Source organism: Metopolophium dirhodum, chromosome 8, assembly GCF_019925205.1.
Source record: "Metopolophium dirhodum isolate CAU chromosome 8, ASM1992520v1, whole genome shotgun sequence".
Taxonomy (NCBI): domain Eukaryota; kingdom Metazoa; phylum Arthropoda; class Insecta; order Hemiptera; family Aphididae; genus Metopolophium; species Metopolophium dirhodum.
This window is the reverse complement of record NC_083567.1, coordinates 1,023,872-1,047,403: the sequence shown is the minus strand read 5'-3', so window position 1 is coordinate 1,047,403 and position 23,532 is coordinate 1,023,872. Positions and strand designations below refer to the sequence as shown.

At 29.2% G+C, this 23,532-nt stretch overlaps 3 protein-coding genes across 5 annotated transcripts in view; 1 reads left to right on the top strand and 2 right to left on the bottom strand.

The window, feature by feature from the left end:
* Positions 1-1,531: 1,531 nt before the first annotated feature.
* On the bottom strand, positions 1,532-6,232 carry LOC132950389 (uncharacterized). Its single transcript, XM_061021818.1, has 6 exons — positions 5,915-6,232; positions 5,051-5,239; positions 4,348-4,671; positions 4,166-4,276; positions 2,120-2,264; positions 1,532-2,003 (listed from the first exon to the last, which is right to left on the bottom strand). The coding sequence occupies exons 2-6, from the start codon at positions 5,229-5,231 to the stop codon at positions 1,841-1,843; spliced, it is 924 nt and encodes a 307-aa protein (XP_060877801.1). The 5' UTR covers positions 5,232-5,239; positions 5,915-6,232; the 3' UTR covers positions 1,532-1,840.
* A 9,209-nt stretch (positions 6,233-15,441) lies between these two features.
* Positions 15,442-18,161, top strand: LOC132950390 (uncharacterized). The gene is made up of 4 exons (XM_061021819.1): positions 15,442-15,600; positions 16,274-16,592; positions 17,507-17,624; positions 17,839-18,161. The coding sequence occupies exons 1-4, from the start codon at positions 15,541-15,543 to the stop codon at positions 17,969-17,971; spliced, it is 630 nt and encodes a 209-aa protein (XP_060877802.1). The 5' UTR covers positions 15,442-15,540; the 3' UTR covers positions 17,972-18,161.
* Positions 18,162-18,341: 180 nt separating this feature from the next.
* LOC132950387 (homeobox protein cut) overlaps positions 18,342-23,532 on the bottom strand; it is a 36,796-nt gene continuing 31,605 nt past the window's right edge. For 2 of the 3 annotated variants that reach the window (XM_061021814.1, XM_061021816.1), the window contains 7 exons: positions 23,135-23,298; positions 22,926-23,065; positions 22,439-22,830; positions 21,795-22,310; positions 21,161-21,681; positions 20,794-21,096; positions 18,342-20,685 (listed from right to left, as the gene is read on the bottom strand). In XM_061021814.1, the coding sequence (XP_060877797.1) occupies positions 19,888-20,685; positions 20,794-21,096; positions 21,161-21,681; positions 21,795-22,310; positions 22,439-22,830; positions 22,926-23,065; positions 23,135-23,298 (2,834 nt within the window). In that variant the 3' untranslated portion in view covers positions 18,342-19,887. The remainder of the gene's footprint in view (positions 20,686-20,793; positions 21,097-21,160; positions 21,682-21,794; positions 22,311-22,438; positions 22,831-22,925; positions 23,066-23,134; positions 23,299-23,532) is intronic. The other variant, XM_061021815.1, reaches the window with a different exon arrangement.

Sequence of the window (23,532 nt, the reverse complement as noted above, 5' to 3'; positions counted from 1 at the left end):
CGCTGCAGCAAAGATGGTCGTATCTCTGTTTTTACAAAATTTTTTTTTTTAAGTATTCATAACTTTTTTGTGTAGTACCTGCGAAGACGGTAGCAACTGAATTTTATTGTACAGAATGTCTTTAATTGTTTTACGCTACAATCAGTTTCGCGGGAACTACACAAAAACAGTTATTACTTGAAAAAAAAAAAATTTTTGAAAACAGAATACGACCTTTTTTGCTGCGGTGGGCGAATTGTACGTTAGAGGAAAAATATTATTATGTATTTGTATTTTATATATATTTTCAAAATTTCACTATTCAGCCTCCATGTGGTTAAAAAGTCATATTATAGCCAATAATGTATAAGGATAATTGTTAATCAAAGTTCCTCCTAAATAATCATATTAGAATTATTACCACATACTAGTTGAGAGTTTAACAGCAGTTTTTTGGTATTTGTCTGTGCCCAGTGTTGTTAAATCATGGCAATAATAGTTGTGGAGATATTTTTATACAACAGAATTACAATTATTTTCGTTTTTCATCATCGATTTACCTTAAATATTAAACTAAAATACTTTGTTAGTATATATTTTATAGAATGAATTAATTTTGGTAATACTACAAATACATTTATTAAATTAATAGAAGTGGCATACAGGTTTCCTTCCATCTGTCCACCCATGAATAATATTTGTATTATTTTTGTACTATAAATTAAATAGATAGACCAATGTTTGTTGACCATGGAAGTCTGGTATGAGAAAATTCTTTCCAGTTAAATGTTTAATCAAATTATTCTCATTGTCAAGAATACTCTGCTCACATCACTATAGTTTGTGCCACAGATTTAGGCAAAATTATATTAGGGCCTAATAAAACACAATCACAAAAATCAACAATTATGGCTACAAAATATTTTTAGTATAAAATTCAGTTACAATTTCTGTAATTCCATCTCTTTTTTACTAATTAATGTATATTTAAAATTTTCATATTAACTTATACAACTCATACATGCATATGAAATGTTTACAATATTGTAAAAAATGCTTTTTAAAATTATTAAAGTACAGATACAGATTCTTATTTTGAAAAATATTTAATATATGTATTTGAATACTCAGAAAAAAAAGTATTTAATATTTTTAGATACTTTCAAATTTCTTATGAATCAACCGACCCGATTTTCATGTTTTACGTGAATTTCATATAGCATATATTTTACTATTATATACCTCATCATTTGGCCAAACTTTAAAATAATCTTTTTTTTTATATATATGTATAAATTTAATAACTGTTATCTTTGTTAAAGTATTTATTTCTCAGTTGAGTAAAATTCACAATAAAAAATATATTATTATACACATTCTCAATTTTTATTTTTATTTTACATGATTAAAATTAAAATAGAAAATATTTCAACTAAAAAGAATTATTAAAGTATTTGATATTAAACACAGATACTCCGAGAAAGTATTTAAAATACGTAATTGATTACTTTTAAACAGAATTTAAATACTTTTACTCAAGTACTTTACAACACTGAATGTACACAATTTGTATTTGGATCAATGCCCGTAAAATGTTTAAAATAAAATAATTGATAACAATTGTAAAATTTAAACAGAATAAATAAATTCTTTATTAGTAATTTAATAGTTAAAGAAATATTCTGAAGTATTTTATAGTTCAAAATCACAAATAATAAATTGTATAATAAAAAGTAATTTCTGACGACATTCAATAAAAAAACAAGAACATTTATAAAAAAACTTAAATAAAAAATAAAAAATTTGATTTTTAATTTTTATATTTTTAGTATACATTTAAAAAAATAAAATATATACCATTTTACCATTCCATTTCATTTAACATATTTTCGACTTCTTCCACTAAGTTACTTTTTGTTGGCAGTAAATTTGAGTCTGGATTTTCTCCAAATTGAGCTTTTAATATTTTGTGCGATTTATTATAATTCAGCAAACTATCTTGTTCATCAAATAACTTTTCACACCTTATAACATATTATTTAGATTAAATTAATAAATTAGATAATGATATTGATTTAATTTTTAATGAAATATGATTTATAGTGAATATGTTTAGATGTTAATAATAGTTAATGCTTACTTCAATTTTAATGTGTCTAATTCTTTTGTTAACATTGCGACTTTAATCAAAGAATCTTTTAATTGAATCCGTACATTAATTTTATTTTCATAATCAAGTAGTTTCAATGGCTCTATAATTTCATTCAATAGAATCTTAACAGCATCTATAAAATAAAAAAATGTACTCATGAATCGTATAGTTTCATAAATTTTTTATTTCATCCAAATTATATGATATAAATGATTTTCTTACATCATGTCTTAGGAAACATACTTCGTTAAGAAATGTCCTGAGAAATCCCATAATTTTCGATATAAGTATATATTTTTTGGATTTGTTATTTAAATAAGAGCATGATATATTATTTAAATTTTAATGAATAATATACCTATTTACATTAAGCTTTTGCCAGTCGTTATATAAATTATCAATTAAGTATATTTACTTAACAGCATCAAAAAACATTTTAATTTATATCAAAATTCTTCTAATATTATATTTTATTTATAACTCATCTTGGTTAGATTTGCTCATATTATAATCTATTACTATTTACTACATATTTAGAGGAAATTGTAGATACCAGCTCATCAACTGTTCAGAACATTAACTAAAAGTGAAAATTGATATGAATGTTGAGTATTAGGTTTTAAGATTGTTGATTGTTGATGACTGTCTTAATCTGTGGTTTTGGTGTTTTTAGATTAAATCTATTCTAGTATTTTGTTGTTATACAGCTATTCTATTATCTACCACAACTATGGTCAATATACTAGAAATAATTATAAAATATAAAAATATAGGGTGTATTAGTTATTATATCTTTGCATTATTTATTTATTTATGATAGTGATTAAATACTAATAGGCAACTCCAGACTTATATATTTAAAATTAGTATCCTGTGACGTCTCAAACTTCTGTTTTACAAATGAGAATTTGAATGTAAATTATTTGCCTGATGAAATGTTGACACATAAGAATCAAAATTCAAACAAGTAGTTTTTGAGTTATTTAACTTTGTGTACTAATGATAACAGGTCAATGATTATGGGTTTATGGTAATATAAAAATGGTTTAAGTATAATAAATACAAGATCCAATATCACATCTGTTTTATACTTTTGTAAAACCACTTATAAGGACTATCCTTAATTATCCTTGGAATTAACATTTTAATAACTGAGAAACTAGTCGTCCGAATTTTGAATTGGGTACATCAAAATTTTCAAAAATTATATATACTAAATAATTTACTTTAAAAATGGGGGTTTTCATCTGAAAAACAGAAGCTTGTATCGCCACAGGACACTTCTTAAGTTGCACAAAAAAATTTTTTGAATTTTTAAATATAGTCTTGAGTATATTTATAGATTTTGAATAACTGCATTATTAAAGTAAAAAGGGAGTTGAGCATGCTTGGTGAATCACCCAGTATAATGTGAAAAACAAAAATTTGAAAGCTATCAATTGGTGATGCTGAAAAAAATAAGAAACACAAGAACATAATATTTTATAGCAATAAATAAGAAATTTTTAAATTATTTTGTGGTCAAAAAAATTATATATTAATTAGTCAGTAAGTCAGTTCTTAAACCAACAATAGTTTTTGATTAAGTAAATTATACCTTAATAGACAATGCCATATATATTTATTTATAGTCGGAAATCAAAAAATAATTTTTATCTACTTAAAATTAACCAAAATCATAAATCCTAGTCTGAGTTATTTTTCAGAGGTTCAAAAGCACCTAATTATGTTATTTACATGTTATTTCTATATTAACTTATACTTAGTTTTTAGTCTCAGTTACAAATAAGTTCTAATAAGTTTGAAACGGATAGGTATAGATTTTAAAATGAGTTCAAAATCTTCAAAAATCTACAGCTACATAAATTTTGGAATTATTTGAAGTATTGTGTATAAAAAAAAGCCTCAAATTGAATTTTCAGACACGAGCCTGATAGAGTCAAGCTAATAGTCAACTTAATGGATTGGTAGATATTCCACTTTTGAAGGCCATCACTAATTCAATCAATTACAGTATCTCTTGAATTAACTTACTTAAGTCAGTTTCATCCAATTGCTTAAAATTCTTTAAAACAACTTTGGATGCCGTACTAGAGAACAATGTCATAATTTCTTCATCAGAATCATTAAATACAAGAGCTTTATCTAAAATTAAAACAAATTTACATAAGTTAATAATATATAATTTAAATATATGCAAATCAATATATGCTTACTGATCATTTCAAGTGCTTCAATTTTTTGATCAATTAATTTTTTTTCAGTTTTTAATCCATTTATCTTTTCTAATTCGTTACTTAAAGTTACTAATTGATCTTTGAGAATATCAAATTCATCCCTAAAAACCTTTTTTTGTTCATCGACATTTGAAGATATATTTTTCTCAATCTTCTGAAACACATATTTTGCCTCCAAGCTGCTGAGATATTTGTCATATGCAAATCTTAGCTTGGTAGTTTTGTCCAATTGTAATCTATTACCAGTTGCGTTTAAATTTGGCATACTGCCATTTCTTTCTAAGGTAACATTGGTACTAAAACCTATGACATAATATTGAATATTATAAATTATATTATGATAGTCAACATTTTTCTAGATTATTTATTTATTTATATCTAGGGAATTTTCCATGCCAGAAATACTAAAATAACTAAGTATCATTTTATATGAAATACTCAGCCTGGGTTCATAAAACTACTGAGTGCACGAATAATACTTAAGACGTTTGTGGAAAAATCATTGAAATTGGAAGGGCAGTCAATTTGTTAAATAATACTACCATTATTATACAGTATACTGCATACTGTAACGGTATAGGTAGGTGTAATACAATTTTTTTTAGAAAACCTGTATAGTTTAACTAGCTCTGTTAAACTAAGTATTTTAAATTTATATTTATTTTAGCTTTATTGTACTTACTTTTGAGTCGTCTAACAGCATCACTATCTTTTAAAGTAGTAAGATTACTTTTGGAGCGATGATTCACATTTTTTGGTGTATTAGTATTTGGAGTCATACTAATGTTACTTACATTGGACCTACTAGTAGGTTTTTTTTGTGTTGTACCCGTATTTAATGACTTAATTTTCTTTTTATCCATCCTGATTCCTGAAATACAAAAAGTTTATGTAACACATTTTATAATAATATACCTACATAATTACATTTTGTTTCATGTATTATATGCATTAATATACATGATAAACTAGGTGTAACAGAAAGACTTGATGAAAAAAAAAATTATGCTACTTATACGTATGACAAAAATTGTTGAAATGACCTATATAATTAGTAAATAATTTAAGAAATATACTCATGTCAGCAAATTCCCAAAAACAATATTTTGAAAAGTAAGGTAGGTATTACTTTCCAAATTAATTTAGGTAATCAAAAAAATTCTAAAAAATAAACTTCTTGACTTAGATAAATGTTTTTACTATCATAATTATTGTTCTTATAATCAGATTCAGAAATTGGCTATTTTAAATATATCCAAAACAATTTAAATCAAATTTTTATTTTCTATCTTCAGTGTTAAAAAATAAAAATAATTTTTTGTATAATATTATGTGTAGTGCAAATAACTATACATAATATGTAAAAAAAAAAATTTAAATATAGACTAGTACAAAAGTTATTCTAATAGTCAGTTCTATCTATTTCACCCTATATACATGGTACCATACAAGAAAATTTATATTTTAGAATCATTATTCATTATAATTTAGTATCATATCAAATTGATGCTATATTATACAGATTAAGAAATAAATAAGTACTTACTGAAATAAGAGGTTCTCCACAAGGAACACGGACATAAAATTATAACAACGAATTAGATCAATCTAGAACCTTTTTTTTTATATTACTTATTATTATTTATTATAATAGGTAGGTACATAAATATAACTGACAACATCAGATTTTCACTTATGTCTTATTCTAATGTACAGTTATAGCACAGAGCATTTATTATAAATTATATAATTAATGATTGATGAATAATGGTATTACCTATAAAGTATAAATTATTATTAAGTTAATAAGTTATTTGTATATTTATTATTTATCTTAATTTTTAATTCGTGATTGCAATTTGTAAGAAATTATGAAACGATAACAATAATAAGCATTCAATTAGGCGGGAAACGATAGTACTTATCTTTGATAATAACTTTATTCATATCAGAACCAGTGTTGCCACACGTTCGTTGTAGCTTGAACATATTTTCAACTATAATGTATAAAGAACTATAATGTAGAATTATTATAAACCAGCATCCCACAGAACCGTTTTTTTCTGAAAGAAACTACTTAATATATTTTATTAGTTTCAAATTAAAAAAATCTAAGGGGCTACACCTTGATACATCCAACATGATTATCGTCATTTATCGGGCATTATTTAGTCCGATCATGCAAATATACGTCTATACCAGCCATACTCAACCTTTTTTTTATTTGGGCCACATAAAATATTTTAAAATATTACGCAGGCCGCAAGTTGAAATGAATAGAACGGAAATTAAAAAAAAAACTAAAAATAAATTATATATTGTGTATATTGTATAACATTTGAAAATTTATTATAAAAAAAATGTAATTAAATATTTATTCTTAATAAACTTAATAAAATTTTGAAATTGAGATAGTTTTTTCACTATTTTGGACATATCTGGTTTGTAGTTGCTGCATGCTACTCTTAACAAGTCGTCAAGATGTGAATCAGTAAGCCGATTTCTGTACACATTATTTGCATATTTCATTTTTGAATATGAAGTTTCACATAGATATGTTGATGTGAACATTGTCATCAAAAAGTGGGCACATTTTTGTAGGGTTTTGTATTTTCCTGGCACTAAATTCCAAAATTTAGTTTAGCGATAAGATAAAATACATCAAAATCGTTATAAATAGAAAAAATACTAAAAACATAATCATCCTTATCTATTGTTATATTTTATATTTATAATAATATTAGTTTTGAAACTTATATTTTTTTATCAATTCAACGAGTTCTGTTCGGGCCACATATAAATCGTTGGAGGGCCGCAGGTTGAGTATCGCTGGTCTATACGAATATTAATTAATGACATTTGTGTTCTAAATTATTTGTATGCATGTATTTAAATAAGTACTTTCTTTTTTTTCAAATACAATTGTTATTTGTTAATATTATTATTAGAACGTTTTACCTTTTTAGTAATACGATTGACACATTGACAACGATTTTCGAGTGAAGTTGACGTTTATCTTAATTTTTAGTACCTGATAAAGATAATAAATACGATAACGTGGTTTACGTATCTGCAGATATTTGACTGTAAATAATAATATTGCCAATTCAGTTGTTTGGTGGACAGGCGTAAGTGCGTAACAATATAGTGTATGATATACTGTGTAAATTTGTAATATTGAGTATAATGGAAAACTTTAAAATTATGACGTCTGAACGCGGAAAAGATCTTGCAGTATTAAATAATTATAAATATTAATTTGCAAGATAACGCAAAGACGGATTATTGAAGTGGAAATATTCCAATGACAGTAGTTGTAGTACCAGTTTATTAACGAAAATGGATAAAACATATTAATCATGTAAGTAATAATAATCAAACAACTGAAAGACAAATTTTAAGAGAAAATTCTAAGTGAAAAGCCGAAGAAAATATATCTACAAGACCTTTAAAAATTATTAGAACTAAGTTAACTAAATATTACGAACAATGATATTACATCAGTGCGAATGGTGATTTATGACAAGAATAGAAAACAATACCAAATTTACCCTACGGCTACTTCTTTAAATGAAGTTATATATAAAATAATTGATAACTGTATATTTAATTTCTATTTTGTATTTTTAATTAATACGTTGCAGACAAATTAAAAGGTAAGGACGTTCTCAATCGTGTTATTAAAAAAGGTACAGCCGATAAGGACCGTTATATGTGCACGCAGCAATTTTGGGGATTTCTACTTTACGGCCCGGCACTTTTTGGGATTTTCACTTCACCACCCGGCACTATTAGGAATTCCCACTTTACCGCCCGCGGGACGGGGAAAGGACGCTTCCCAACGCTTCAACCGCTATCGAAAACCAAATTTTCGGTGCAGGCGTGACAAAAAATGATTTTCCACATTTGAATATAATAAATAGGTATATATAAAAAACAATAACAACAATTCAGTATTTACACAAATCAATGTTTTATTTATACATTCATACTATTTGTAACAAGAGATTATTGGCTGATTGATATTTAATGTTAAAAAATCATGTTTTTAATGTTGCATTTAAATTTAAAAACTTCATTTCATACACATTTTACACTGTTTATCTTTCAAACATATTTTGTAGTTATTGAAGATATAAATAAACAAACAATTTTCACAAAGGTTGTGATTGCTCAATACACAGTAAAATATTAACCAAATATATCATTACGTATTATGTCAAAACAAGAATGATATTTGCTTGCAAAAGCAAAAATGAGCAAATTGCTACAAAAAAGAAAACATTATAAAACCTAAAACAGTTTCAAAATTAGTTTTAAGTTTATAATACAACAATTATTATTGATTAATATTATAATATAATCATATAATAAAATATTTTAAGCTTCTGTTTTTAGAGTTTATATGCACTAGAAAATAATAATCCACTTAACCAGATTACAATTATTAAAATTAGCGCCAGAATTATTTGCATTTATGCTTTAAAGATTTCAAGTAGGATGCAAATATCCAAAGAAGTGACCAAATTATACATCATATTTTATAATTGATGTCTACTTGATAAAAATATTTAAAACAAAAATGCAAATGTATATTGTAATTACAGACTCTAATTATAATATATATATTATGCCAACTCGATAAAAAAAAACTTGTTATGATTCAACGTTTTTGTAAATACTCACTTTAATTAAACAAAAAAAATATCATTTTAATTCTTAAGTTTTAAGACATTTTTCATTTAATAGTATGAAAACGTAGACCTTCGTAGGACAGGAAGCGAGCTCGGGTGTCAATAGAACTGTGGTAATAATCTCAATCCAGAGTGTGTACGTATAGGGCTCAAAAGTGACGACACATTATCAATAATCCTTGGAGTACATCATCGGGGCATACACCCAATATTGAAGGCGTTTGATATAGGCAATTTATTGATTTGTTTTTAATCCAAGTATGTCTGTTGCGTTGTAATCTGGTGCAGGCACCGGGAAATGTAGATTTAAGAACATTCATTTCTATATCAACTATTATCTTGCTCCCAATAGTTCCTAATAGTAATTGCGTCCCAATAGTAATTTATCTAATTCGTTACCTTTGAAAAAAAAATTGAATAAATCTTCTAACTATAATATTCTATTTCGATTAAGGGGATCAGTGGTGGTTTAAGAAACTTGAAATAGTAAATTTTCGAATAGCATTCAATTGGGTCTTGTAAACGTGTGCATAGTAAGTGATCATTAGTGTAAAAGAAGTACCGAAGGGGACCCACACGCGTATGTACAAGTCACCACTTCGGCGTTGCGCGCGTGAACGGTAAACAATTTATGCTCGTTTGTATGTTCCTACTTTTTGTCCATCTTGTTTTAAATTTATGTCCATCCATTGACTTAATAATGTAAAAATATTTCAGAAAGCTGATCTGAATTTGTTTTAATGTCTACTTGAGATCGGTCAGTCGATATTTGAAGATTTATGATTTAAGGTGGGTCCAGCGTATCATGTTTTAAGGAGTAATATTGAGGCAATTGGGATATATCTACGTGTGAGTAGTAAATAAGCAAAAGTGTGTTTTCAAAAATCGCTGTAATGCCGTGTCAGTCAACCACCGCTGGATGAAACTCTCACACGCGCACTCACATGTCAATACGTTGCAAAAAATGAAATATATTCTTATTTGCATATAGCTATAAACTCTACTAAAAGCGGTAGTAAATTAAACACACTTCATATGTTCGATTGTAATTTTGAAAAAACGATTGAATTAATAAGCTTCTACACTCTTTAAGAATCTGTTTTTTGATTTAATATTAGATGTGCTTAAAATCAATACAAATGTAATGCAATTATTTAATTTTTGAAAAAAAATCTTAATTTTAAGCTAGGTCCTTTAAAATTGGAAGTTGAAAATTAATTTCCTAAAAAGCCTAGATATTTTGTCAAAGAGTATATGTATACAAGTTTAAAGAATTTAAATCCGATTGTCTGAAGTATGTGTAATTTACCACAGCTTATTGGTCTAAAACGTATTTAAAATATGTGTCCTGCGATCCCCTTAATACCAATAAGTCAACGTTTTAAAATTCCGAATTTTCAAAATATTCAAACTAAATGTATGCAGATATAATAAATAAAATATATATTTAACAAAATATAAGCGTTGCGTACTGCAGGAAATAAAATGGTACCCATCTTGTTAAGTACATATTTAATTTCTGATATGCATCTATATTGGTATAATTAATAATTATTACTTAATTCATTGATTTTCCATATCGTTGTTGGTTGATAATATTGTAGCCTGTAGATAGTTACGTCATTTAAATGTCCGATACACATAAATGCCCCTAAATTGCCTACACAAGACGCCGTCTCAAAGTATGAATATCGATAAACCTAGTAAATAAAATGGTAAAATCGACAACAATAAAAGTATTGACCATAGGATAGATATATTAGTTATCAATTAATATCGTATAGTTCCAACATTTTTGATAAGTAATAAATTATTATTGCTTACTTATAAAATAAAAAAAAATATAAATGTTATATTTTAACATTTATGACTATTACAATTTACATGACAACAAATTATGTCATGTTGCCGCATAGTTACAGCTAGTATTCAATCGATATTATGATTGATTACTTAATGCATTTGATTTACGATTCGTTACAATTCCTTCAATTTAAAGCAGAAACGTTATATTAGCGTTTCATATTTATTTATTTTTTATTCAGTACTTACTTAATTTTTTACAATTATTTATACATAATAAGCCATTTTTAATAACGATTTGTTATATGCATTTATTATACCGAATGTTAAAAATTGCATTGAAATCGTATGTAAAGAGACTAAAATATTTATTTGAGTTTTAATGATGCGACGCAATCAAAATAGGTACATCAGCTATTTTCATAATAATATTCATTAATTTTTAGTTAATTAAATTTTTATAGTTATTAATTAAGTTAACTCGACATTAACTATGTGCACTCGTGGGCCGTGGTGCATCAAACCGTTGGGAATTGATATATGAATTTACTGTGCGTGGTATTTTCTTCCAAACCTTTATAGACTGCAGTACGCGAATAACAGTTTAAACTAGTTATACAAATCGATTTTCCGACATGGATATACAGCCGAGCCAGAAGTTATGAGACCCGCGGTATAGGTATATATGTATATATAATATTATATAGTCGCTCGTCGCTGTCGGTTTAACATAATATAATGCACGCAGATGATTTTCACGATTTACTATTTACGGAGCAACGGTGGAGATAATGACGGTCTCGTAGATATGTGTATATGTATATATCGGGAATGATTGAGTATAATATATGAGGAGGTCGAGCGTGAAAAACCCACAAACGAGTCTCATTATAATATATTGCGTACGTCATTTTGTGTATTTACTATTTTGTACTACATTATTATTATTACCATTGCCCGTATGACCATATTATATATATATATCATTGCATATTATTATTGTATATTAGAGTTTTAAATATAAATCTTAACAAGAGAAGCGTCGCGGTCGTGTCGTAAAATCTTATCGCCTGCGGCCTGCAGTGTCCAAAACACAGACATATATGTATTATACGTATGGTATAAATAACAGAGTTTTATCTATTTAATTATACTTTTTACAGACATTTTGTATGCTTTTGTTTTAACCACTAGTCAACGGTTACCAAAGTTTTTTTCATTTAATACTTTTATGTACTTTATTATTTGACTACCTACATTTTTCCGACAAATGAAACAACGATAACTTGTTTAATTGTATACATTATACGAAATGTTATGTTAAAATGTTGTTATTGGTTGTTCAAGATTATTCCTCTTCCAGACAATTTTTTAAAAGTGGAAACGAAACCTAACCACAAAAATAGTTTAAAGTTGGTACCTATATAGTATATATGCAATATTACTTCGTCTTCTCCCTTAGGAGTCGCGCCGCACACTTTCGGAACCACTGCATTACATATTATGTCATAATTACTGCGAGGTACCAATCCTTTGTTAATTACTTATTTAAACTTTAATTTATAAATAAAACAACTACTGACTCAATATTTTAATAATTTTATAAATCTGCACAGATATGAAATAAAAATAATATTTGGAAAGGTTAGAATTAAATAATTATTATACAACCCACAACTATGAATACGCTTACATTCAGTATGTTGAGCCGTAAAAAGTAAATAATAATTTAAATTTTGGCATTGGCATTGGAAAATATTTAACAAACTAATAATATACATTCTATACCTATAACTGTAAAAATTCTTTGTTGAATAACGTGTGATTATAACTGCACACAATCAACTAACTTTGAGTGTAAAACTACATCATAAATAGAACATAGGTAGTTAATACTTTCGTAAAAATTTTCAAACCCATAATTTATTAATAATTTCTAGTAAGGTTGCTTTATTTACCAAACCATATTATAGGGTTCCAAATTAAAATTCTTCAAGCCATTGCATAATATGATATATATTATGTACCAACTATTTCTTATGTAATACGTGCATAATTAATTTAAATTGACATTTTCCAGTCCCTACTGTATGTCTGTAGAAATGTAAGATAGACCATTAATTTAAATGTTCACAGAAACTCGAGTAAACACGATTCATCTAACCGAAGTAATGACAACGTTATAATATTATATACTTATTCGTTATGAGAAAATTAACTATCGGGGAGAATTGTAAAATTTGATTAATCATCATATCAATACAATATTATTAGATATAACACGAATATTGTGACAGAGTAAAAAAAACTTACCACTATAGTTTTTAGCTCTAATATTGCAGTTTGGTCAATTAATCGATACCTACGTAAATCGTATTTCCAATGATATAATTATTATTTTTGTTTCTGATTTGGTTATCTCGAGTAATATTGTAGACCGTATACTGTATAATATTATATGCATTCGGGGTTTTAATTTGAGGTATAAAAAGTCCAACGCCTTTGTTGCCATCGTATACATAATTATAATATTATAGTTCCATGGTTTGACTTTATTTTAGCGACGAGTTTGTTGAATGGTTACATCTGAAATCCAGAATTTGGCTAAATTTTCTGTCCGTGCCTACCGATTACTCAATATAGTTATAGAATCCGTATAATATTTTTAACATCAATTCTATGTATGTATTAGAGCATGTTCCATTTGACCGAGTGTATTGTTGAATAATGTTTAGTTTATAGGCAAAAGTGAAAAGTGTTTGAACTTCAAACTTTGAAGGCATTTGTTATGTATATCTCGCATCTGAAAACAATACAAATATCGTCGTTAAAGTGCATTATTATTGCGATAAAAAAAATGAATACCTGAATACCCAAGGTTACTGAATTTGTTGGCTGTCATTATATTATGTTTGATTGCATTAAACATTGAGTATTATAATTCATAATTATCAAAGCAGAACACTAAGTATGAAACGACACGTTATAATACAATATGGTAAATAATAACTATTTATTACATACGATATTATGTTATTACATCGTATTATGTTGTCTAAATATTGGGCGCTTACAATTATTGGTCTCATACTGCGTATTTAATACAAATTATAACCAAAATCTTGTACACCGAAAATCTTCAACGATATAACAGTGATAAAAATTAAATAAACAAAAAATAAAAATAAGAAAAAATGATCGGTGACTATATTCTGCTAGCAAGTAAAAAATTAAATTTTAAAAATTGAAGTGATTAATTGTAGGAAATTTCCCGACTGTTTTGACATAGGTGACGATTTTGTCTCTGAATAGGCACATAAACACAATATTACGTTGTATATATATAACATAATATTTTATACATACATATTAAATGATATACCTGTTTACCTATGAATGTAATAACTAAATATATGCATAATTCCATATTGATGCGTATCTATTCTATAGATAGTCGTGACAGTCCATATTTTTGTTCTTCAACTTTTGTTCAAACATAACGCTGTCAAAGTGTCAAATAACACAGATATTTTACAAAATTAGTTTGCCATACTTACAAAAATGTATACACAACTATTTAGGGTGCTTTTCCAAGCTCGCCCATCCCATCTATTTTATTTAACAATGCAGATATTCAAAATATGATTTTTGTAATTTAAAAAAAAACATAAATACCATATTTTCAAATAGGTACTTGAAATGTTTTTTTATACCATTTAAGCAGTGTCCTGTACTCCTATGGTGATACAAACTTCTATTATTCAAATGAGAACCACTCCCCTTTTTTATTTAGTAGATAGTTTGAACATTTTAAAAATGGTTTTAAAAAAATATAAAATAGATGAATGTAGTATTTAATGCTGATAGATACTAATTTTACAAACTATAAAATGTTGATTGATTAAAATTTAAAATTAATAACTATAATTTTCAATTCATTATAGCTGTATACTTATTTTTTCGTACATAATGTGAAACCCCCGTTCTCATTTGAAAAAACAGAAATTTATATCACCACAGAACACTCCTTAATGCTTAAATGTTACAGAAATTATATCAAGCGTTCGAAAATACGTGGAAAATTCAAATATACGTCTACATATACGAATACATATTTAAAAATGGGTGTAATTACTCAGTGAGCCACGACGTATGATATTGTATTATATATTATAATGTGCCCATTGATTTGTATTATTGGCTTGTGTCAAATTTATGATTTGCAAGTTATAATACAATTATTATAAATGTATGATTCTGTATATTATTTTAATGTAATCGTTGATTTGACGTGTTTAAACAGGTACCAAATCAGTTTTGAACGCACGTATACAATACACGGACATTTTTTACCCTAGATCATTAGACGGGCGGAGAACAACAGATTTTGTTCATTTTAAAACAATACATTATTTCGCATTGTTTGCTCGTACCTACCTTGAAATTAACGAATTAAAATCGCTGACCTTAAAGGTCTGTTCCATGCAAATTCCGCGTCAATAAGAGCCAATAAACCTTATTACAATGGCATCGGAGTGGGACTTATAAATCACTGAAAACCGGGGAAAAACGCTAACCTCCATTATTCCACTCAATGTCACTACATACCAACGTTCTGGGTATAAAACTGAACAGCACCGTGGACAGTAGTTAAATCATATTATTATTCATCGCTATGCATTTCAAAGTGACCATCGCCGCATGGCTTTTAGCCATATTATTCATAAGTCAAACTGTAAGTACACACGAATTTGTTCACTACAAAAATACTTCTTAAATTGTGTTTCACGCTTACCTATATAAAGTTTATACGTCTTGCTTTTCCCGACGGGTCGGTAACTGCGTGCGTTCGATAAGTGTAATATAATATGCGTTTTACTAGATCCAGCTATAGCACTACTTTAACCTTTACTAGATGCAATTAGTTACTAGATACACTAGTGTACTTCTTTTTTAAAATTATTTATTTCACACGTCGGCTAGTTGACTAGTTTTTGACTGTTTTTGTAAACAAAAACCGGAACGTATAGGTAGGTACTTTATTCATATTGATTTCCACAACGTATTTTATATATTATTAATGTGTCTGATGATGTGAGAATAATGTCCGTATGCACAGTAAATTTGTTTGTCAAATAAGACACAGTCTAACATGTCTGATGTGACACATAAATTGACTATGCAGAAGGGCATAAGTGAGATGGTATGGAGAAAAGAGAAAACAGCGATCGGTGTATATACCCAACGATTTCCATAAACGAATTTTTATGATTTTAAATCAATTGATATAATATCAATGCGCTGCGACACTATGTAGTAAAATACCATACCGACAAAGTTAATGTTACCAAGATGTAATGCAACTGATGCAAGTAACTCCGGTGCTAATTCAGGTGTAATCGTTTCAGAAATGCGACGATAAAGACGAAAAAAAGGCCGACAGCGGACACGGTAGCAGTAGTGGCGGCGACTCACATGGTAGCAGTAGCGGCGGCGACTCACATGGTAGCAGTGGTAGCAGTGGTAGTAGTGGTAGTAGTGGTAGTAGTGGTAGCAAACCTACAGGCATGGATAACATGACGTTCGGTATGAACGGGATGTCCGGTATCCAACTACCGTTCCCGTTTTTCCCACCGTTCGGATGTGACACAACGTGCCAACCAATACAATTACAAATATTTCAGCAACAAGTACCCCGGGAGCCGGCGCCGACGACCCACGCGCCGAGTAAGCGATTTACCATAATTTCAAAACACTATTAAGAAATATTCAAGTGGTGTAACCAGACGTGTAACCGTCAGCAAACTGGTGTACAAACTAAAAAAAAATTATAATTTTATTCAAATTAAATAAAATGAAATCTAAGAAAAAAATGTATGCTGATTTGTATAGTAAATAATATCAAGTTAAATCAGAATTTAGTGAAATACATATTTTGCATAACAATAAAATATAATAATATTATACCATAAGTGTATACCTAACCTAACCTAACCTAACCTAAGCCAATGCGTATTCCAAATATTTGAATATATATTTATATATTATATTATTAAATTTATATAAATCGCTTAATATTATGGTTTATTCTTCTATGGACGATTATGATTTTTGATATAAAAAAAACTTTTGTTACCCAAAACTATATAATTGGTGAAAAAAAATCTAAAACCTGAGAACGTTTAATGTGGTAATTTTAGTGTAGTAAAACATTTCAGTATTTCACCTTCAGTAGATAATTCATATTATTGTGTCTGATATAACCAATAGGTATCTGAAGACGTCCAAACATATTTTTAGTAATAACATTTTCTTTTTTGTATTTGTTATAAGATTTCTCAAAAAATGTTTAGGTATATATTTTATATATATTCATTTTGTTTTTACTGTTAACTTTTCCAAATCAAATTATAATATTATGCTATACACGCGAACAGAACAATTAACATTAATCCACATTTAAAAAGTGGTTACCGTTCAATAGTAGGTACCTATATTATAAAAATTGTCTAAGTTGTAACATAAGCCCTGCACTTTGAACTTAATGTAAATTTTTAACATTTCCTTCTTACGAATTTACGATCGTCAACTTCTGAATACATCCACATCATACATAAATAAATGCCTTCTCATGATTTCAGCCACACATGCTCCGACGACCATGCCGCCGCCGAAAATTACAACACCAGCACACAAGCCGGCCATGGCACCGACGACCCCGACATACACCTCGCAAACGATCATTATGTACCCGAACTGGTAAGCAAGTACAGCGGTATCAACCCGTTACCCTGCACGTGTCGCCACCTACCTACTTAACTTTAAAAATATTGTGTCGTCACGGCTCCGATCGCATATGATCGGCGGCACACGTGCAATCGTTGTATAACGGTTGTACAATTATTATTGAATTATGTTACGTACGCCGACCGGCAGTGGTCGTAATACTATTAATATGTAATACGATTTTCAGGTGCCAGGGCTGGTGCAAGTTTTTCTATCAACCACCTCCGCAGCCGGTGTATTACCAGCCGAACTGTCTACTGTTTTCGTGGATGGGATTGGGATCGGGAATGGCGATGGGAATGCAACCAGCTATGTCGTGAGTCGTTTGCTCTAACAAAACAACATTCGTTATGGCGGTAGTTCCATCATGTATAATTGCGTGTAGTATTTATTTATTTATTTTTTGTTTGTTTACTATATTATATCGACTATAACATATTGTCAACCACAGCAACAATAATAATTTAAAAAGAAAAAAAACAATTTTAAATAATTTTGTTTTATTGTTATTTTTAATAAAATCAATTTTTTTTAAAATCATTTTTACACATTACTATTCACGAGAACAATCGAATGATATGAATCCTTAAATCGTAAGAGCAATTCGTATCTATATACAAAATAAATATGTTTGTATATATCAATAAATAATATTTTACTAGGTAATTATCGATTAATACTAACGAGATATTGATTATAATAATTGTATTTATTTATTGTTTTCTTAAAAAAGGACAGACGGTGAGATGTCACGTGGAAATTTTCTTAACTAAACCAATGAAAATAAATTAACAATTATATCATTCATAATATTGTAGTCAACACCAAATAGTCTTACTTATAAAAAAATAATTATAAGTAGAATAGTTTTTAAAAAAAATAATAAAAATATCGAACAAACAAATTAATATCAGAACGAAGAAAAAAATAACAATATTTATTATTTTTGAAAAAGTTTTTGATTTGATTCCACAAAAAAAAAAATCAACTGCCTAAGGTACAACAATAATAAGCGAGTGAAACTTAATAGAATAGTTTAAAAAATGTAAAGTATTTACACTAAACAGTTGGTTTTTTTATACATATTATTTTTGGTGCAATTAGGTAGGCTTATCTTAGTACATTCATTACGGTTCTATGTCCGTCATTGAGTCATCCGTTGTCCAGCAGACTTGTCACATACATACCATAAAATCGCGGTGTACCTACTAGGAAAATCTTAGTATGGTGTTTATGCGTATGTTAGTATGTGGCGACACATTACCAGTCGCATCGGCGGTGACAACGACAATAACTCAACAACAGTCGCAGAACATTATCAAACCTACTTATCTAGTGTACGATTTCGTTAAAACTACACGATATTATACAAATAAATATATTTAAAAATTACAAAATTATAGTAGAATAGGTACTCATTTACACTAATAATCATAATAATAATCATAATAATAATCATAATAATAATAATAATAATAATAATAAATAAAAGGTTTAGAAACCAAACGGATAGTATCGTTACGTTGAATCGAAGAGTATAATTCTAACACAAAAATGATTTGACATCTTATACCTTCAAAACGTAATTTTTCCCGATTTTTTTTACAGATATTAGTCTCTTATTATCTAGAACTATTAGTTAAACAAAATAAATCGGGTTGATCCGTTTGGTTTCTTAACCCTTCGAATAACACTATAAGTCTTATTTTAACAGGTCTCAAATAGTTCCCAATGGTTTTCGGTTCGAATATTATAATTATTGCATTATATAATATAAGGTATTTTTTTTATAAGTGAAAAACTTTCCCAAGACTAGAGACCGTGATAGACTAGAAAAAATTGTTTACATCATGGAACTAAGAAATTGTTGACGCTGTACTTAAAGATGTGACAGTCTTTCTAGTTGTTTTAAACTGTTTTAGTTGAAGTTTGTTTTTCACACTAACATTAAATTTAAACAAAATAGTAAGTTATAATAAAGAAACTATATAATCACAAAAAAAATAGGATCACACAAGTGATACAAATCAAACAATTTTTGGGATGCGTATTTAAGTCTAAAAAATTGCACATTCTTTATATTTATATATATAATATAGTATATGATTTTTATAATAATATATGTATATGTATAATAACTATTTACAAACGGTGTGTACAAAACGTTATAAAAAAATTAACTATGTCATAATCTGTCACTCACGTAGGTTGTGGTAACATTTCGTTGGCCTAATCTCTAAAATTCGTTGTTCCACGATTTCTCTTCCTTAACACTGATAGCTTCCTGTTCATGTTCGCCATCTGACTCTTGTTTTAAGGAACTGGATTCCGATGGTGTAGATCTACCAGACTTGTCTTCATCGTTTACGTCCGACGGTTCTACTCGAATGGTCTCTGACCTTCTTCTTTCGGCGCAGCCATCGGCCGCTTGCATTACGCAAACGCCATTTATTATTACTTCGGATTGCTGCTGCTGTTGCTTCTGTTCTGATTGCAACCAATCCGGGTTGACCCATTGTGGAGCAGCTGGTTTTCTGCGAGAACTTCCGACTACGGGTACAGCCGGGATTTCTTCTCGAGGCTCCGACTCTTCCGACCGGCTGTCTTCGTCGTCAAAGTCAGTGTCTACTTCGTGTTTTACACTCAAATCCAATCCGGACATTTGTTCGTCCACCGTGGCCGAAGAGGATGACGTTAACATTGGGATGAAGGAAGACAGATCAGCGCCGTGTTGTAAATAAGGGTTTCCTGCATTAAACGGAATTGGTAGGCCACCGAAACCAAGTCGGTGGCTCAAGAGAATCCTAAACTGAATTGGGTCGAATCCAGGACCAGTTTGAGATTGTTGTTGCTGTGAATCAGAATGAGGTGATTGTTGCTTGATCCTCATTCTATGGTTGTGGAACCAGTTCGTTATTGTCCTAGTCGCTAAATTTAACTCCGATGCAAGAAATTCAATGGTACCAACACTCGGGTATTGATCCAGGGCAAATGCTAATTTTAATGCTTCTTTTTGTTCATCGGAAAACAGAACCTGAAAATAATATGTGTAAATTATAATGACCAAATATAATTCACAACATTTCTCAAAACAACGACTAGCAAAATAACATGCATTGTTTAATATTTATACGATTCTTACTCGTTGTTTTTTTGCGGCAGATGGAGGACTACTAGTGCCGCTGTGATAAAAATCTGAAGTGTCGTTTGAGGATGTGTCACTTCCATTATCTTGTTGGCCAGATCCTCGTCTTCTTTTGTTCATTTCCCTACGTTCACTTTTAATCGCTTGCAATCTTTCCACATTGTGTTGATCAGATAACCAAAGTTGCATCCGAATAAATGGTTCACGACCCTTAATGCTCAGCATATGCCATGGCTTAGGTTTTGATAGCAATTCACTGACTGATCCTTGAGAGAGTCCCAGTACAGCTTCACCAAAAATCTTAAAAAATATATACAGTTAGTAAGAAGTACTATTTATTAATTTAAAAAATATATATATTTACTTTTTGTCCAATATTATTAGCAAGGAGTGCTTCTTTGATTTTAGTAGTTATAGTCTGTGTGTCAAGATCTTGCGTAAGAGCAGCCATCTCATAAACTGAAGGTACAACAGCTGGTGGGTGACGTGTTCCAGGGTTTTGGAAAGCTGCAGCCACGTGTTGTAACATCAGGTTTTGCGGAATTCCATTGTTTGGTATTGGGCTTGCTTTAAGTTTATTTTCAGTGACCATCATCGACGCCAGTTGACTTCCAGTGGACATAAGTGATGAAGCAGTAGACGAAGTTGCGTGGTGATGTCCACCTGGAGACTGAAGTTGAATATGATGGTTGCTCGGTGATTGTAGCGAAGACGCCATATCAGAGTCTTCTGACATTGTTGTAGATGTGTTACACATTGATGTAAGTATATGATGATGCGGTGTTTGGCGATCCACATCTGCACTAACTTTTAAGAGATCGAGAGGTGAAGGGGTCATTTTACCACCAAAAGTGTGAGTTGATTTTACTAAATTCTGGTTCATAGCTATAAATAAAAATTAAAAATATTAATACATGGGTACAAAAAAAAAATATATTAAAATACTCAATTAGTGTCTTTTTTGGTAGTGCTAAGTACTGGTAGTATAATATACTTACGACTTGATCCACCGTATCCTCCAGTTCGCATAAGCTTTTCTGGTGCTATTTTATACTGGGAAGCAACTAGTTTATGCACAGCTTTATCATCCTCCAAAAACATTTTCATTCTTATAAAGGGTTCTCTTCCTTTTTGAGTCAACATATGCCATGGTTTTGGTCTAGCCAAGAGATCGGACACACTTCCCTGAGAAAGACCCAATACAGATTCTCCAAATAGTCTCTGACTGATTGAAAATTGACTAAGTTGCTCTTTGACTTTCCTCACAATTTCTTCAGTATTCAAATTATTGAATTGGTCGAACTGTTGTTGAGTGATTGGTGGCAATACAGCTTTAAGAGGTCTCTGTGAAGGAGAATGATGATGTGGAGTAGCGGGTTGAGAAATTAAAGCATTTGTAATTGAAGCCATTCTTTGAAGTGGACTGACTGCAGCCGATTGACCGAAGTCCTCGGGAGGTAAAATAGTATTACCTAATGGTGAGCTAGCTGAGCTTCCTACAGAAGATGTACCACCTAATTAGAAAAAAAAAATATAAATATACAATGTAATTTATTATATTACATTTATAAATTATATAAAATATTTTTATATACATGTATTTTTTTTGAAATATTATATTTAAATTGTTCAAATAACTCACTTTGTTCAGTTTTAGGTCGTACAAGCGAAAAAGCACTTCCGGCCTGTTTCATTGCTTCTGCTACAGTTTCAGACTCTTTGTCTGAAACCTCAGTCCCATTTACTTTAACAGCAAAATCTTTTCGCTGTACAAACGGATAAATATCTTTTCTGTCTTTTGGTAAAGACAAGTCTTGAGCAATACCGGTTCCTTGTATGGTATTGTTATTGTTATTATTGTTGTTGTTTGACATCGCTGCAACGGCAGCTTGTTGTTGAAGAGCTAATAATCCTGACAATTGGCTCTGTGGGCAGTTTTGTAATTTTGATAATTCTCGGTGATAAGCATCCAATGCAGTTCGAATATCATCGTGGTTGCCGGTATGATTTCCGAAGAAATGAGGAAAGAGCCAACTAAAAACATTTTTTCGATATTAATAACCACAAAATAATTAATTTATTATGTATATAATGTAAATCTAAATAATAGTTATAATAACTAAACTCACCCTGCAAACGGTTGTTCGCCACTTCTCATAGAGTCTTCCAAACGTTTGCCCATGATCTTTGATAGCTCTTCTTGATACAGTCTAGCCACTTGTTCTTGTGGTATATCTTCTTTGGGTCTTTGTCTGGACGGGGAAGTACTCTGTATAAAATAATTAAAATTAATACAAATAAATCTAATATAATATAAAAAAATAAAAATTATATTTACAATTAATTGATTTGGTGAAGTGCTCTCGTCATTGCTTTGAGTATCGTCTTGTTGTGGATTTGGTTTCATCATTTGACTTGCTTCGTTCAATATGTGTACAATCCTTTCATCGGTGACGTCGTTTTCACTTCTTCCCATTACCGTAGGTATGCCAGAATCTTTACCTGCAATCAATGAGTACAAGGAGTCCTTCTTTGATAAACCCTAATGACCTATACCCAACAAGTTAGCATAAAGGGATACTATTCTTAAACACTATATCCCCTTTCGACTTTTGTCCTACTACAACAAACTAGAATTAGTCCGAATTAGTTATACCGATGGTAAAACTATACGTTTATACATCTTGACAAAGATTTATTCCTTTTTCACATTAATAATTTCCACGGGTTCACGGT